Source organism: Clupea harengus, chromosome 1 (genome assembly GCF_900700415.2).
Source record: "Clupea harengus chromosome 1, Ch_v2.0.2, whole genome shotgun sequence".
Taxonomy (NCBI): Eukaryota; Metazoa; Chordata; class Actinopteri; order Clupeiformes; family Clupeidae; genus Clupea; species Clupea harengus.
In genome coordinates, this window is record NC_045152.1 from 28,226,288 (window position 1) to 28,242,958 (window position 16,671).

General features: G+C 45.6%; 1 protein-coding gene across 1 annotated transcript in view; it reads left to right on the forward strand.

The window, feature by feature from the left end:
* Positions 1 to 15,192, forward strand: part of LOC105912822 (carnosine synthase 1) — a 55,267-nt gene extending 40,075 nt beyond the window's left edge. The window contains exons 2-7 of the mRNA XM_031571161.2: positions 4,807 to 5,264; positions 5,423 to 5,624; positions 5,891 to 5,976; positions 12,743 to 12,965; positions 13,426 to 13,688; positions 13,978 to 15,192. Coding sequence (XP_031427021.1) covers positions 4,807 to 5,264; positions 5,423 to 5,624; positions 5,891 to 5,976; positions 12,743 to 12,965; positions 13,426 to 13,688; positions 13,978 to 15,192 — 2,447 coding nt within the window. The remainder of the gene's footprint in view (positions 1 to 4,806; positions 5,265 to 5,422; positions 5,625 to 5,890; positions 5,977 to 12,742; positions 12,966 to 13,425; positions 13,689 to 13,977) is intronic.
* The last annotated feature ends 1,479 nt before the right edge of the window (positions 15,193 to 16,671 follow it).

The following is a 16,671-nucleotide window of genomic DNA, read 5'->3' on the forward strand; positions in this document are numbered from 1 at the left end:
CAGTACCCCCCCTCTAAGGGCCGGATTCCAGACGGCCCTAAACACAAACAGAACAAATCCACCTAGGGTGGGTGGAGGGGGTCCAGAGCAAGGCAGGCGGGCAGACCGGACCAGACAGCCCAAAAACACACAAACAGATCAAATCCACCTAGGGTGGGTGGAGGGGGTCCAGAGCAAGGCAGGCGGGCAGGCCGGGCCAGACAGAAGGCTGGAAAGAAGGGTCTGGTGGCTGACCGGGTGGATGGCCAAACAGGGGCAGAGTCTTTGGCGACCGGCCAAACAGACCAACAATAAACACAACAACAACCCTAACAACAAATAGATGCCAGCGATATCGATTGGTGTTTGGGGTTGCAGGGCCAGTGGCTGGGGTAGACGTGGCACCTGGACTCGCTGGTTCATTAGGGCTGGCGGCACCGAACCCTGGGTCTGCTGCAGCTGGGACAGGGAACCCAGGAACACTGGAGACAGGATCCGGGGCGCCTGGAACCGGCGCAAGGACACCTTGGACAGGAACGCCGGAGACGCTCGGGACCGGGACGCCTGAGGCGCTCGGGACCGGGACGCCTGAGGCGCTCGGGACAGGGGAGCCTGGGACGCTCGGGACCGGGGCGCCTGAGACGCTCGGGACAGGGGCGCCTGGGACGCTCGGGACAGGGGAGCCTGGGACGCTCGGGACAGGGGAGCCTGGGACGCTCGGGACAGGGGCGCCTGGGACGCTCGGGACAGGGGCGCCTGGGACGCTCGGGACAGGGGCGCCTGGGACGCTCGGGACAGGGGCGCCTGGGACGCTCGGGACAGGGGCGCCTGGGACACTGGGGACAGGGGCGCCTGGGACGCTCGGGACAGGGGCGCCTGGGACGCTCGGGACAGGGGCGCTCGGGACAGGGGCGCTCGGGACAGGGGCGCTCGGGACAGGGGCGCTCGGGACAGGGGCGCTCGGGACAGCAGAGCCCTCAGCAGCGACGCCATCAGAAGGTGCTGCTGGACCGGTCTCGGCAGAGGGTGCTGCTGGGCCTGCATCGGAAACGGATGCTGGAGGATCTTGGTTGGCAGCTGTGGCAGCAGGGTCCGGGTCAGCTGCGGGGTGCGGGTCGGCAGCGGTGGCTGCGGGATCCGGGTCGGCAGCGCTGGCTGTAGGGTACGCACAAGCTGGGTGAGCGTCGGCTGGGTCTGCTGGGTCAGCGACGGCTGGGTCTGCAGGGTCAGCGACGGCCGGGTCTGCAGGGTCAGTGACGGCCGGGTCTGCAGGGTGAGCGACGGCTCGGTCTGCAGGGAGAGTGGCGGCTTGATCTGCGGCGGCTGGTTCTGCAGGGTCAGCGACGGCCGGGTCTGCAGGGTCAGCGACGGCCGGGTCTGCAGGGTCAGCGACGGCCGGGTCTGCAGGGTGAGCGACGGCTCGGTCTGCAGGGAGAGCGGCGGCTTGATCTGCGGCGGCTGGTTCTGCTGTGGCGTAGGCCTCAGTGGCGTCACCATCAGCAATTTCTTCAGAGACTGCTTCAGGGACAGCAGCGACAGAGGCTGCTTCGGGGTTGCTAGCAACAGAGGCTACGTCGGGGGCGGCAGCGTCAGAGGCTGCTTCGGGGGTGGCAGCATCAGAAGCTGCTTCGGGAGAGGCAGAGGCTGCTTTGGGAGTGGTAGCGACGGAGGCTACATCTGGGGCAGCAGAGACGACCTTGGAGGCGGCAGCGTCAGAGGCTGCTTCTGGGGCGGTAGCAACGGAGGCTACTTCAGGGGCGGCAGCGTCAGAGGCTGCTTCGGGGGAGGCAGAGGCTGCTTTGGGAGTGGTAGCGACGGAGGCTACATCTGGGGCAGCAGCGACGACCTCGGAGGCGGCAGCGTCAGAGGCTGCTTCTGGGGCGGTAGCAACGGAGGCTACTTCAGGGGCGGCAGCGTCAGAGGCTGCTTCTGGGGCGGCAGCGTCAGAGGCTGCTTCGGGGAAGGCAGAGGCTGCTTTGGGAGTGGTAGCGACGGAGGCTACCTCTGGGGCAGCAGAGACGACCTCGGAGGCGGCAGCATCAGAGGCTGCTTCGAGGGTGGCAGAGGCTGCATCGATGGCAATAGAAGCTGCATCGAGCAAGGCAGCGCCAGAGGCTTCTTTGGGTGTGACAGAAAATCTTTCCAATGCTGCATAGGCAGCTTCGAGGGCGGCGGAGATAGCTTCAAGGGTGGAAGCTCCAAAGGCTGCGTTGACGGCGTCAGAGACCGCTTTGATGGTGGCATTGGTAGAGGCTGCTTCGAGGTTGACAGCGTCAGAAGCTCTTCCTAGGGCGACTGCGGCTGTCCTGACGGCGGGAGGCAGGAGACGTGGAGTCGGAGCTGAAGCCAGAGCAGTATTGGTGAGTGAAGCTGAAACCCTGGAGCCGGAATCCAGGCGGCATGGAACCGGAGCTGGAGAGGGAGGTGCAGCGAGGGAATCCCAACGATCCAGGAGCTGCTCGAATTGTCCCAACAGCAGGTTCAGGGACTTCAGGGAACTTCTCCCTTGCTCCTCTATTCCCCTTGTCACGAGGCAGAGAGAGGAGGCTTGTTTGCTCAAACTGAGTCTGAGCACTGAGTCTGAGTCGGCTGAGTCCATCTTTGGTGTCGTCGTACTGTTACGAATGGTGGGTGTTGTGCAGAACTCAATCGCACGACTCAGCACAGGGGTAGATTCAGAAGAATAAACGTTTACTAGCAGGGTTCGGTACACAGGTAAGCAGTCCAAAAGTAGGCAAACAAATCCAAACAGGGAATAGGCAGGAGAATAGTTGTAGGGCAGGCAGAGGTCAGAAGCACGAGTAATCACTTGAACAAGGCGAAAGCGCTAAACGCTAGGAACACGAGGAGCAGTGGAAAGACAAGGAACATACCATGAAACATACTTTTACGACGACACCACGAGGAACAAGAAAACAAGGACTATATATACACACACAGGCAACAGATAACGAGGGACAGGTGAGAACAATCAAGGCAGGGCAGACAAAGACACAGGTGGACTAAACAAGGGGAACCAACAGGACACAGGTGAAACCAATGATACACCCAACCCGGGAGATTGGGAACAGGTGAGGGGTGGAGACACGGACAACAACAAGAGGGCACATGGCACAGACAAACAAACACAGGGAAAGCACATGGCGGGAACAAGGAAGCACGAGGACTAGACACGGGAACAAACATGCGACCACACAAGGGAGACAAACACAGAAATTAGACACGGACAGAACACAGACCTTACACATGTAGCCTATTGGGATATTCAAAAGCAGCAAACTCATAGCCTACACACAGGTCAAAACACAAACACATTATTACACTTTAGTTTTACAAAGGCAGAATATATGCAGACATGAAACATAGGCCACAACAAATGCCCTTGCCTATTTAAATCATCATCTGTCTCTCAAATCTGGCGATTACTTTGTAAATGTCAATCTCGATGTCCCTCTCGATGCACAGCAGCGCTAAGTTTGACAGCCGCTCCTCTCCCATGCGTGATCGCAAGAAACTCTTTATCAATTTCAGACGGCTGAAAGTCCTCTCTGCCTTAGCACTGCTTATCTGAATTGTCAAGTAAATGCGATAAAGAATGCCAAGGTTTGGGAAAGCACGGTCCATGTCGTTGTCAATGAGAAATGGTAGGATGCTGTAGCTATAACTAAACTTTACAGAATCATTCCTCCTCTTCTAACCTTTCTCTTCGTTTGCATGCAGCAGATTTATATGTCCGCTTCATATTTGCACATCATATTTAATATTATTGTCGTTTAACATGGGGTACGGGAGCGACGCTAACCGTTACTGTAAATCATGTTAGTTTACTCAACGTCTATCCTACGTCTACTACGTCATGTAAACAAATTGAAAATGTATATATATTTAGTAAAATTGTCTTTTAAAAAGACATATTTGTGCTACTATAGTTTTTAAGTTATTATTAAAACTTTATTTTTTCCACTTGTTATGTTATGCAAATATTTCTTTTAACAGCACAAACCAGCACAAACATAGCACAAACGATTGAGACTATTTTTGTGAGATTTGAATGTTGACGGGGGCTGAGTGACTTCACGTGTGAAAAATCAAATGGTAATATCTTTAAAACGACCTAGCCAAGTAGCCTATGTCGGCTGACCTGAAAGGTGCCTAGAATTCCGTTGGGTTATTTTATAGAGCACTACAACCCCTCCAACACAGAGCTGCTGAACAAATGGTCTCTTAAGAATGGCAGATCATCTTTACAGAAATGTTTGCAACATTGGTGTCCTCCATGCCAAGGAGGATTGACTCTGTCATCAAATATAAAAGTTGGCATACCAAGTGTTAGGGAAAAATAGAAGATTTGAATCTCAGTAATGAAAGGTGTAATGACTTTTGTTGCCTTGAATTCTCACACACACATACAATCATAAATATCAGTGGAAATACCACAATGTTGTCAACAGTTGTGTGTTGCTAATGTATCCTGCTGCTCAGGATATATGGTTGGGCAGTTGTTATATTGGTTAGGTTATTGAGTATGACTACTTGCATGTCACAGTAAGAGGATTCGCCACTGTCATTTTTTGCAGATGTTGGCAGGAGTGATGTAGTGATCTGTGTCATGGCGTCTCCTGATAAATACCTCCCCCTTCTACTGGCTGCTGGCAAGCGATGTCCAGGTAACTGACAATCTACCTTTGCACACCTGTATAGAAACATTAACCACATAAGGGTGAATGGCTCATTTCCTATTTTATGAACTTCCTACCAGATTTTATCAGATGGGCTGAGGTAAATTTTTATCGTCTCTATTCTGTAACCCGTGGGTTTTGTTCTCAGGTCGAATGATGCTCTGCCTGTGCCCCTCCTGGGTGAGCAGGCTCCCCTCCAAAACCCTACCAGGCCTGTTCTCCCTGTTTATCCTGAAGGCTGTCACCTTTGAGGCTGGTGGCTACACTTACCTGGACACCTTCAGTTCTCCTTGTCGTGTCACCTACCTCCTAGAGGATGGCTCAGTGGGCTCCTCTATGGGGGAGGGGCTGGACTGCCCGACCTGTGGCTCTCCCCAACTCAACACCCTCACTGAGGATGTTCTACTGAACTACCAGCTCCTGGGGGGGAAGGGGGTTCCTCTCCCTCCCATGCTGGCCTTCGCCTATCGCCCTTCTGTGGGGTTAGTCTCCCCACACCCTTCCCTCATGTTCCATTCTATACAGGAAAAGGAGGATCTGCAGGAATCTATGGAGAAGGTCATAAATGCCTTTCTGAAACAGCCAGAGGTACAAGGTTCTGACAAAGTAAGTTCCCTAAAACAGGGCCGTATGTTTACTTTCAGAAACATATAAACCCACGCTGTCATTATGCCAGATACCAAAGCCCACACATTGTTCCACAGAGATATTGTGCATTAAATTTGTATTCCAGCATTTCTCCTTATCCTTGTCATCTATCTCAGGTGTTGTTGCAGCTCTCCATCTCCGGTTGGGGCTCCCAAGAGAGCAGTGCTGTTTTGAATCGAGAGGACAGGGAGGGGTTGCTGAGTGCTGCAGCTGCCTTGGTTCCACAGATCAGATCAGGGGAGTCGATTCTGCTGACAGCCTGCTACCCATCCATTCAGCCTCTGCAGAAGTGTAGGGTGAGGAAGACACTATTCAGAGGTAAGGCTAACAGTCTAGTCTAAATCTAAAATGAATACTTCTCAATCAGTCACAGACTCAAACACTTGAAATCAGTTTATGCCCAAACATCACTGCACCTATTGACTGGTGCACGGAAACAGATTTATTAATGCATATAGGGTCAATGTTTTTTCCACGTCTCTGGAACCTGTTAGGGTGCTAGCAATATTTTGTCCTCCTTAAGGTCATCAGGGAAAATAAGGTGTGTTTTCCACTGTTTTGAAATATTTATTTCTGTTATTCAGAACCCACCGTGTTGAAGAAAAAGCTCTTCCTTCATATCAGTACTACAGTGTGTCGAACAGCAGCTGATCAGCCTCAAGTGATTCAGGTATGTATTAGTAACTCTGGTGTCCATAGTGTGCTGAACTCTTACAATGCATGTTCAGATGTAAATACACGCATACACACATACACACACACAGAGACACACACACACACACACACACACACACACAAATAAACAACATAAGCAATCCTTAAGTAAACAGGTGTGCACACAAATTAATGTATGAGTAGTGTTAAGTTCATGTATGGCTTAAAATGAACTGTAAACAGCATTAACAATAATATGAAACTGCTGTACCTCATTTAGCATGCACATTAGGTAATGTTATGCGCTGCATTATATAACACTCTATTCACTTATTTAATGGTAAATGCCTGTGAGTGTGAGTCTCATTTGCATTTGCTGATCGAGATTCATCATTCACAAAGTGTATGCCCCCCTTCTCAGCCCATTGCCCACCTTTTAAGGCCCCGTCACACCATAACGTTCTGGTCAACGTTTTCTAAACTTGCTAATTCAATTTCGAGCGTTCTAGGGCGATGTAACTAACGAAAGAATAGCGTAGGACTGACACATGACTAGCGTGGGACTCACGCATGAGGAGCATGTAACAGCGACCAAGTTACGTGTCACTATTGCGCGACAAACGTGTGCTGACGTGTCACTGGAGCGTGACAAACGATAAGTCAACCTTAGACGAGCGTGTTGAGCGTGTGAGTAACTTGTGAATAATGACAGAATATCGTTTTGCTGGCGTGTGGGTTTTATGGTCAAACGGGTATAAAATGCTGGAAAATCATTGTGGATTCAGTTGATCTGAACAGTGAACATCATGCCGCCAAGACGACGAAAAGGTGTGAGGGGGGCTTCTGCTACTAGTGCTGCTGCAAGTAAGAAGATGATAAATGCTGCTGAAAGTAAGAAGAATACAAAGCCTCTTTCACTAGCAATGTCTTCGGACGAAGATTTACTGTTATTATTACTGTGATTTACGAAATAACGGGCGTTATTCCTGGGGTTTTATGTTATTAAAATAAATGATTTAAATTTGACACTGAATTTGTGTTTATCAATGTTTATTAATAGAAAACATCAACACATCCACACACATTGTCCATGTCACAAGAGTCTTCATATCATATCCATCTGCCATGGAACAGCACCAGCTATAACAGTGCTCAGCTATGTTCAAGTTCAGTACATCTACGTCATGCTGGGCTCAAGCAAGCATATATATCCTCCACTCCGCTTTTCGCTAGATTATGCAATGACCTTGCATGACATGATAGCATGGAATATGTAGATTTATAGTGCACAGAATAACGTTTGCAATGATGTAAGTTGCGTTTGTTGATCACGTATGGTTAATAACATATGAATTGTAGAAGGGACATGATAAAATCAAGATCTTCCCTTAGTGAAAAAACTTTCGCCGATATCTTCGTACGAGAGATGGGTTAGGTGCTCAAATTTCCCGGGATCAAAGAGGACGTTAGTAGGCATGTCCAAACTAAAAATCACGTCTCAGGATTGCTGCGTACATAAGTTATTTCGGGTGCATCAACTGTACTCAGTCTACCCTACCCAACGACTGACTACGATAGCCAAACGCATGCAACGTTAATAAAACTTTCCATGAAAGTTCTCCAGCGTTTAAATTAAACGTTGAAGAACGCTGGTCTCCATGAGAACTTTTGTGCATGTTAAAAAAAAAAAATTCTCCGCCGAATACTGATGATTACAGCGTTCACCAGCTTTCACACAACGCTCTTCTGGTGCTATACCAGCGACCATGGACGATTACCAACGTTTCCTCTAACGTCATAGAACGTTGACCAGAACGTTATACTGCCTTTAGCAGTTTTATACATTTTGCAGTGAGTTAAGGCAGATTTATGGTCATCCGTTTTCGGAGACACGGAGAGCCCTCTCAGACGTTGCAAACCCTCTCCGAGCACCTCTCTGTGGCCTGACTTCCACCTCGGCAACTGCGTGACCACGGAGTAACGGAGTCGTAGAAGTATATTTCGGCCTTTAGGCTCAGAGCTGGGGTGTATTATACTACTATATACTATACAGTGGGGAAAATAAGTATTTGAACCCCTGCCGATTTCGCAAGTTTGACCACTTGCAAAGAAATGTGTGATCTACAATTGTAATAGTAGTAGTAGTAGTAGTGAGAAACAGTATATCAACAAAAAAATCCAGAAAACTGCATTTTATAACATTTATGACTTAATTTGCATTTGATGCAGAAAATAAGTATTTGAACCCCTAGCAAAACATGACTTAGTACTTGGTGGAATAACCCTTGTTGGCAAGCACAGACATCAGACTTTTCTTGTAGTTGATCACCAGGTTTACACACATCTCAGGAGGGATTTTGGTCCACTCCTCTTTGCAGATCTTCTCCAAATCCTTAAGGTTGCGTTTTCAATGGGAGGGAATGAGGGAATGAGGTTCAAGCCCAATATTCCACGTTACATGGCCCCATCCATAGTCCCCTCGATGCAGTGGAGTCGTCCTGTACCCTTGGCAGAGAAACAGCCCCAAAGCATAATGTTTCCACCTCCATGCTTGACGGTGGGGATAGTGTCATATTCAGCATTCTTCCCCCTCCAAATGCGGCAAGTCGAGTTGATGCCAAAGAGCTTGATTTTGGTCTCATCTGACCACATCCTGTCTCCCAATCCTCCTTAGAATCATTTAAGTGTTCATTGGCAAACTTTAGACGGCCCTGTACATGTGCTTCCTTGAGCAGGGGGACCTTGCGAGTGCTGCAGTTCTTCAAACCATTACGGCGTAGTGTGTTGCCAATGGTTTTCTTGGTGACTGCGGTCCCAGCTGCCTTGAGATCATTCATAAGCTCCCCCTGTGTAGTTCTGGGGTTATTCTGCACCTTTCGGATGATCACCGATACCGCACGAGGGGATATCTTGCATGGAGCCCCAGACCTAGAGCGATTGACAGTTGTTTGGTGTTGCTTCCATTAACGAATAATCGCACCAATAGTTGTCTGCTTCTCACCAAGCTGCTTGCCGATGGTTTTGTAACCCATTCCAGCCTTGTGCAGGTCTACAATCTTATCGCTGACGTCCTTGGTCAACTCTTTGGTCTTGCCCATGGTGGTGAGGTTGAAGGTGTGAAGTATGATTCTTTGGACAGGTTTCTTTTATACACGCCACCAGTTGAGATCAGGTGTACCTTGTTAGGCCTAATGAGGACTAATCTGTGTGTTTCTTGGGCACATAACTGGTCATTGGGAGCCAGAATTCTTGCTGTTTGCTTGGGGGTTCAAATACTTATTTTCTCCATCAAATACAAATAAAGTCATAAATGTTATAAAATGCCGTTTTCTGGATTTGTTTGTTGATATTCTATTTCTCACTGTTAAAATACACCTACCATTACAATTATAGATCACACATTTCTTTGCAAGTGGCCAAACTTGCAAAATCGGCAGGGGTTCAAATACTTATTTTCCCCACTGTAAGTCCACTTGATTTATTAATTCCACACGTTTGTTGGAACCGCTTCTACTCCTAGTGCTTTTGAGATATCAACACCAGTCTATCTCTGACACATCCGTCCCAATCCTGTGCAGTGCTTGTGTAAAAATGTTGCATGCTGGGTGTGCGATTGTGTGTGTGTAGGAGTGTTGAAGGTGTCTACGAGCGAGTGACGCAAGTGTTGAATAGGCTAGAGTGATTGACATTTAATAACACCTAAAACAAAGTTAGATTGACGGAAGCGATTAGATGAGTAAAGACTTGAGGTATTAGAGTAAATTTGACGTATTCTGTGAAGCTTAGAAAATGCTTAGCATGCTTATGCTAGCCCGTAGTGTCCTTTTAAACCGGCTACTTATTTAAACAATTGAAGCTGTAATATTACCTTGCTATGATATCTACAGCACTCGTGGATCTAATGTCAACATATTTCAAAATGAGCTGCTTTGAGCTGCTGGCTCAAATGAATACAATATGTATGGATATTTCATCACCATCAAGTTCAGATTGGATGATCATTACAGTTTTTCTCCATTGCTTTGGCTCATTTCACGAAACAGAAATGACATTCTCAAAACAACACGTGCAAACCTCCAAACCACTGTGCACTTGTTCACAACAGATTGGAATTTCTCATTCCTTTAATCAAATTGCAATTGTATTAGCACATTCTTGTAAATGACAAGTACAATTGCCTACAGTGTGCACAAATTTCAAATGATTTAGCACATCTTTGCAAATGGTTAGGTTCAATTGCCTTCAGTTAGCCCAATTACCAATTGAATATATCTTGCTGGTCTAAACTGACTGTTGCTTCTCAGTCAAGTCGTTGTTCTCCGCAAAACATGTTGGCATAATTTCATCACCTGCACAATAGTTCACTCCACTGTCAAAATCCTTCAGGCACATAATCCTGTATATACTGTAATATGGATCTCTTGGATCATCGGCTTAATTTTCAGGTGCAACTAGAACTTTACTAATCAAGGGGGAGATTCACACATCCGATCACCAATCACACAGGAAGTTTAGTTAGCTGACAGGTCCTATCCAGGAGTATAAATTCTTCCATCAAATATCTAGAGCTTGACCAAGTTCAGTACAATTTATGAACATGGAAGCACCTGGCCAGGGAAACAACCCTTACTCCCCATTCCTCAATCCTATCGAGGAGTTTTTTTTTGGATGGAGGTGAAGGGTCTATGAGCATCGGGCTCTAAACCAGAGGTCCCTTCTCCAGGCAATGGATGCTGCTTGCGTCGATGTCACAGCAGATCAGTGTAGGGGATGGTTGTGGCATGCACACCGATTCTTCCCCCGTTGCATAGCAAGTGAGAACATCAGATGTGATGTTGATGAAAATCTGTGGCCAGACAGACATGAGCGCGAGGATGAGCAGGAGAGTGAGTCAGCTTTGCTTTACTTTCCTACTGTATGTGTTGTTACAGTAGTGTAGGCTATACATCATTTTAGTTTTGATGTGCTTATTGTTTGACAGTATATTGTGCTGTACACATTTTTTGTTTCTGTTTGGCAATTACTGTAACAATTTCCATGGCAGTATGAGTGCAATACAGTATGTGATGTGAAACCTTGTTGGCTCCTCTTGAATTACGTAATCTTTTTTCTGTTTGATACACATAGTATTCTTGAAAGAAAATATCTACTACAGTAACCATTCAGTGTCAAAGGACTAAGCCAAGATTGAAATGTGCACATGAGGGATATTTCTATGGTCCACTGCCATACTGACAAAACATCTAAACGTTTTGACCTGCAGTGTTTAAACAATGCCAAAGGGACTTTTCATTTTGGGGGCACTGACTATTTGTATGAGAAAAGGAATTAGTTTTGACTGATGAGTTGTCTGTTTTGGGAGAGATATGACCTTTTTCAGGTGTGCCATAGTGTTTTGCTAAACCATCTAGGTTATTTTGGCAAATGTATTTAAAGCTTTGAGAATGTCCTTTTTTTTTCGAGAGATGAGCCACAGCAATTGAGAAGAAAATTTTCATTTTGGGGGCACTGACTATTTATATGAGAAAATTATTTGGTTTTGAAGCTTGAATTAACTGTTTTGGGTGAGATATGACCTTTTGAAGGTGATCTATGTAGTTGTGCTGAACCATATAGGCTATTTTGCCCAATGCACTTTGAGAATGTCATTTCTGTTTCAAGAATTGAGCCAAAGCAATGGAGAAAAACTGTAAAGCAAATGTATTGCAAGGAACAAAAAGCATGTTATTCTAGCCCACAGTGTGCTTTGAACATAGGGTACTTATTTAACTGAAGCTGTAACATTAGCTTACTACGATATCTAACAGCAAGCTTGTGCTGTTCAAGACAGTCTGGCTGCAAATGATTGAGACAGTGGAGCTACGCCCTAGACCAGAAACGTGTCACTTCCACTCTCAGACTGGAAACTTCTGAGGACCGTGATTTGTCCTTATGGTAAAACTAGGGTGACCAGACATCCTCTTTTACCCGGACATGTCCTCTTTTCGAGACCTGAAAAATGCGTCCGGCAGGGATTCCAAAATTGTCCGGGATTTTGCCTCGTCGGATATTTGTGTTTCTCTGGGTCTTTCACAAACTAGTTATTACGTCCTTACAAGTTTTGGAAAGGGTATGTCCCTTACGTTCCAACTTCTTGCGCAAGCACTGACTGTAGAGAGAACTGTCATTGGTCGACCGCCTTCCCATTGTTGCCAGATGTATGATAATTATCCTCCAAATACGATCATTTTGAGCCTTTGGTATGATACTTCCCCATTTCCAATCTGGCAACACGGAGCACCTTGCTCAAACTTCGTCAGGGGGGAGGGGGCGGGGTCATCTGCATGTGAAAAATATGTCAAAATTCCGTCGCGGGGGATGGGCGGGGTCCCGCGACGAAGTGTCCTCTTTTTCACAAACTCAAATCTGGTCACCCTAGGTAAAACCCAACCACACTTCGCATTTTCTGACGATAGTGCATCCAGTTTGTAATTGGTTGCCTCTATCATTTACCCTTGCAAATATCACACTATTGTTGCAGAGGAGCTTACACCATCCCAGAAAACAATCCTATGGGATTCAAACACAATGTTTTATCCTGCATTTAAGTAAAAAGTAACAACATTACATACTTGCACATTCCTGCGCATAGAGTTTAGCACCCAAGAACAGAGAGTGCTCCACGGCTAGAAATGGATTTGGAGCATAAGGTGGTTGGAGCTGTAGAGTCTGGTGGGAAGTAACTCTGAAAATGGAAAATAATTCTACCTCTCCTTTCTTCGTACTGCCTTCCTCTCTCCAAGATGCTGTGTAGGGTTGACAGAGGAGACACCCACCCGAGAGCTGACCCCAGCAAACTGCAGAACCTGGAGGAAACTTTAAGAGATTGGGGCTTGTCTCAGCCTGATGACATCATTTCCCTCCTTGAGAAGTGGGCAAAGACAGCCCTGCAGGCCATTATGGACCACGAGTCAGAGTTGGTGGACACAGAAAAAGGAGGACTTCATGCAAGAACAGATTTGATAGGTGTGTACTTTATAAGATACAGTCAGACTTATTCTATACAGAGATATATATGAAATCATTTACATAAAAGAACATGATAAGCCTTTAATTTTCTGTTTCATTTGTCAACCACAACCATGATCGTTGTGTTTATGGACCTGCAAAAGCATACAGTTGCATCTTTCCCATATGGAAAATGTCTGTGTCTAATGTTCATTTGGATGTAATATATAATATAAGAGTGTGTTAACACACATAATAACGGTTTTATATATGACTTACCTTGCATGTTGAAGGGCATTATGCCATTTTAGTAAGAAATGTATATGCTGGCTCTTTAGCACAGATTTATTGTGCATGCATTGTACATGACAATTGTGATTCATGTCACCATTGTAACTAATTGTACATTTTTAACAATTATATTGTATTTTAAGTTGCATTACATTTCCCCTATGTTTATGTTCTTATTTCTTTGTAGGAGTTGAGTTTTCCTTGGGGGAAGTGGATGGTGAACTGCAGCCTTTCCTTCTGGGGATAAAGAATGTTTCAAAGGGAGTGTTCAGCACTCCAAAGGGTCTTCTCCACCCTCAGCAGTCAAACTCATCCCTCGAACCCCTGCTACAGACCATATGCCAGCGCTCACACTGCTCCATCATGGCTGGAAAAACTCTGCTGTTTATTGGAGCTGGTGAATCAAAAAAGCTTGGAGTCTTCGTTAACGCCAAGCAGTATGGCATTAAGGTAGATGAAACTAATATGTATTGTACTGTTTTGTAAGTAGAGTGCACTTTTCGAATGTTGATGGCCAGCAATGCAGTGCAAAACAACAAACTTTACTGATGCATTTTTCTTATTAGAGCATTCTTGTCTGCCACATTGAGCATCTCCCTGCACTCTGCACATGGTATTGTTCTGTAAGGAGAGTGTGTACTGTTTTGGCTATGGACAGCAAGCAATAGACCTTGTAAATAGATATGTAAAAGATATGCAAAACAATATGTTTAAACTTAAAACTTCATTTCTTTGTTAGAGTATTCTTGTCTGCCATCAAGACCCCCACCCTGCATACAAGTATGTATCAGAATACTTTGTGTACAACTACATGGATCACACACAAGATGAAGTCCATGCTGAGAAAATTGTGGCCATGCTGGAAAAGAAGGGTCTGCAAGCAGATGGTTGTTTAACCTTCCTCTGCGGAAACACAATTCTCTGTGCTTTGGTGAGGGCCAAACTGGGCCTGCCAGGGGATACAGTGGAGGCCATTTCCATTGCCAAGAGGAAGAGCCACACCCAGAGGCATCTGGCAACCATTGATCAGGGCTGGTGTCACCTACCTGCCCCTCGGCAGTATGCCGTCCGTTCTGAGCACTTTGAGGACCTGGCTGGTCTGAAGAGCACTGCTGAAACCTTTGGGTTTCCTGCTGTGGTGAAGCAAGAGTATGGAGATTGTTCTAGTTCTGTAAAACTGGTGGAGAGTGCACAACAATGTGAAGAATATGTCCAAGAAATGATGGCCCTTAAAGCCATGGATCCTAATGGTGGCTTTGCATCCAGTCCAATGGTAATGGAGTATCTTGGCGGTGACAAGTATGTGGTGGACCTGGCGATCTTCCAGGGAAAGCTGCTCTTGGCCTTCCTGTCTCAGTGCGGTCCCTCTATCTTACCGTACTTTATCAGCTCCTCCCACCTCATGCCCTCTGGCATCAGCCAGGAGAAGGAGGCGCAGATGGTGGCTGCTGCCTATCAAAGCTGCCTACACTGTGGTCTAGAGAATGGAGTCTACAATGTTGACCTCAAGCTTACTGAGTGCGGGCCCAAACTCATAGAAATCAATCCACGCACTGGGGGGAACTTCCTCCCTACTTGGATAAATGAGATGTACGGTGTTGATATTTACATAGTGGCCTTCATGATTGCCTGCAACATGCAGCCTCAGGTTTGGACACCGAAGCCAAGAGGATACTTTGTTGGCATATCTTGTCCAATAAAACAGCACTACCGTGCCAAGGAGAAGACACCAGGATTTGAGGTCATTCTGAAGGGTTTGACAGACAAAGGTCTTGTGAAATCCAGCATGATCACTGATGTTGTGGATGACACGGCACCTGTCGCCACACTTAGCATTGCAAGCTTCAGTACAAGGAAAGAAGACGCCATCAGCAAGATCATCTTGGCTTCCCAGATGTTGAGCATTGATTCTGAGGAGTACCCTGTGAAGTACTTCCTGGAACCTTTCATGTAGTTTTTCATGGTTTACAGTATCAAGAATAGTTTCACGTCAAAAACTGTGTCAAAATCTAGACTACAAAAAGTATAGACATTTGCTGCAGCTCAATGATGGTGACACATTTTCCTTTTCCATTTAATCATTATATTCATTCTCAAAAACTATGGATAGCCTTATCAGCAGGTTTTCTCAACCCTAATGTATGTTTTTTTTTTCTTTCTGAAAAATTAGTTTTAAATGTTTGTGGTATAAAGTAGTTGACAAAATGAACTGCCCTTCTGCTCCATTTCAAATTTCTGGAATGTTGTCAAGATCGTCACATCCATAACTTTTATAGGAAATTGACGATTATTTTCTTTGGTTGTAGACTTCTTGAGGAAGAAATATACTGTCATGCTCTCAATGGATATTATGGGTATAGCCGAGTCAAACACCTTCCTGGACAATGTAGATTTTTTCCACCTGGTTTCTGCTGCCAAAGTAAGGGCCATATGATATTGCAGTGAGTGTTATAGACATATTTGTAGCTAATGTTGTGGAAGAATTGGGTGTGGGCATCTTAAATGTGTGACATGTAAGGGAGTGCAATATTTGGGTAGTTGATGATTGATTTACTTAAAATGTGGGTTATCAGGTATCCTATCTGATTATATGTGTAATTCCTGCAACATGAACATAACTTAATTTGGGCCTGTAATAAAATTATTATAGGAACTATGTGTAGCCCATTCAGTCTTTTATTGGATGATTTTACTAATAATGAATGCTGCTGCAGTCTTTTTTATTTGTATTTTTGGTCAACGATATCACATCCTTAGACTTCACTGATTTCACATCAAACTTGGCATGATTGTAAGGGGGTCAGGCTCTGGGCTCTGTAAAGCGCCTAGAGACAATTGTATTGTTATGGTGCTATATAAATAAAATTGAATTGAATTGAATTGAATTGAATTGAATCCCCATATGGCTGATGAAAATAAGATTTGTGTTCCTACATAAGGTGGGGTTGGCTCAAAATAAGGTTTGAGTTCATACATGAAGTGGGCTTGGCTCAAAGCACTTCACGGAATTTGACCTGCTGCTCCACTACCACAGTCTATGGACACTGCAAATGTAGTGACATTTTGTCAGTAGGAGGAGCAACTGAAACATTTCAATAGCTTAAAAAACATTTAAACAAAAATTTACATTTTTATGGCAAGTTGGTCTCTAGAAGGCGCATTATCCTAGCCCATTATGACTCATTTGTGGAGTGGCGCCATCAAGTGAATGATGTTCAAAGCAAACACCTACCACTCCACTCCCTAATATCTAAATAAATTAGGCTGGGACCTTGATGGTCGCTGCGTGCTATATTTAAAAGTATTATTATGATAGTGTATACCCCTGTCATATTATAAATGTCTATAATCTACACTCATGCCTCATATTCACTAGACAGGTTGCAAAACCACAGAACGTTACTCACAGGTACTGCTTCACACCCTATCAGTC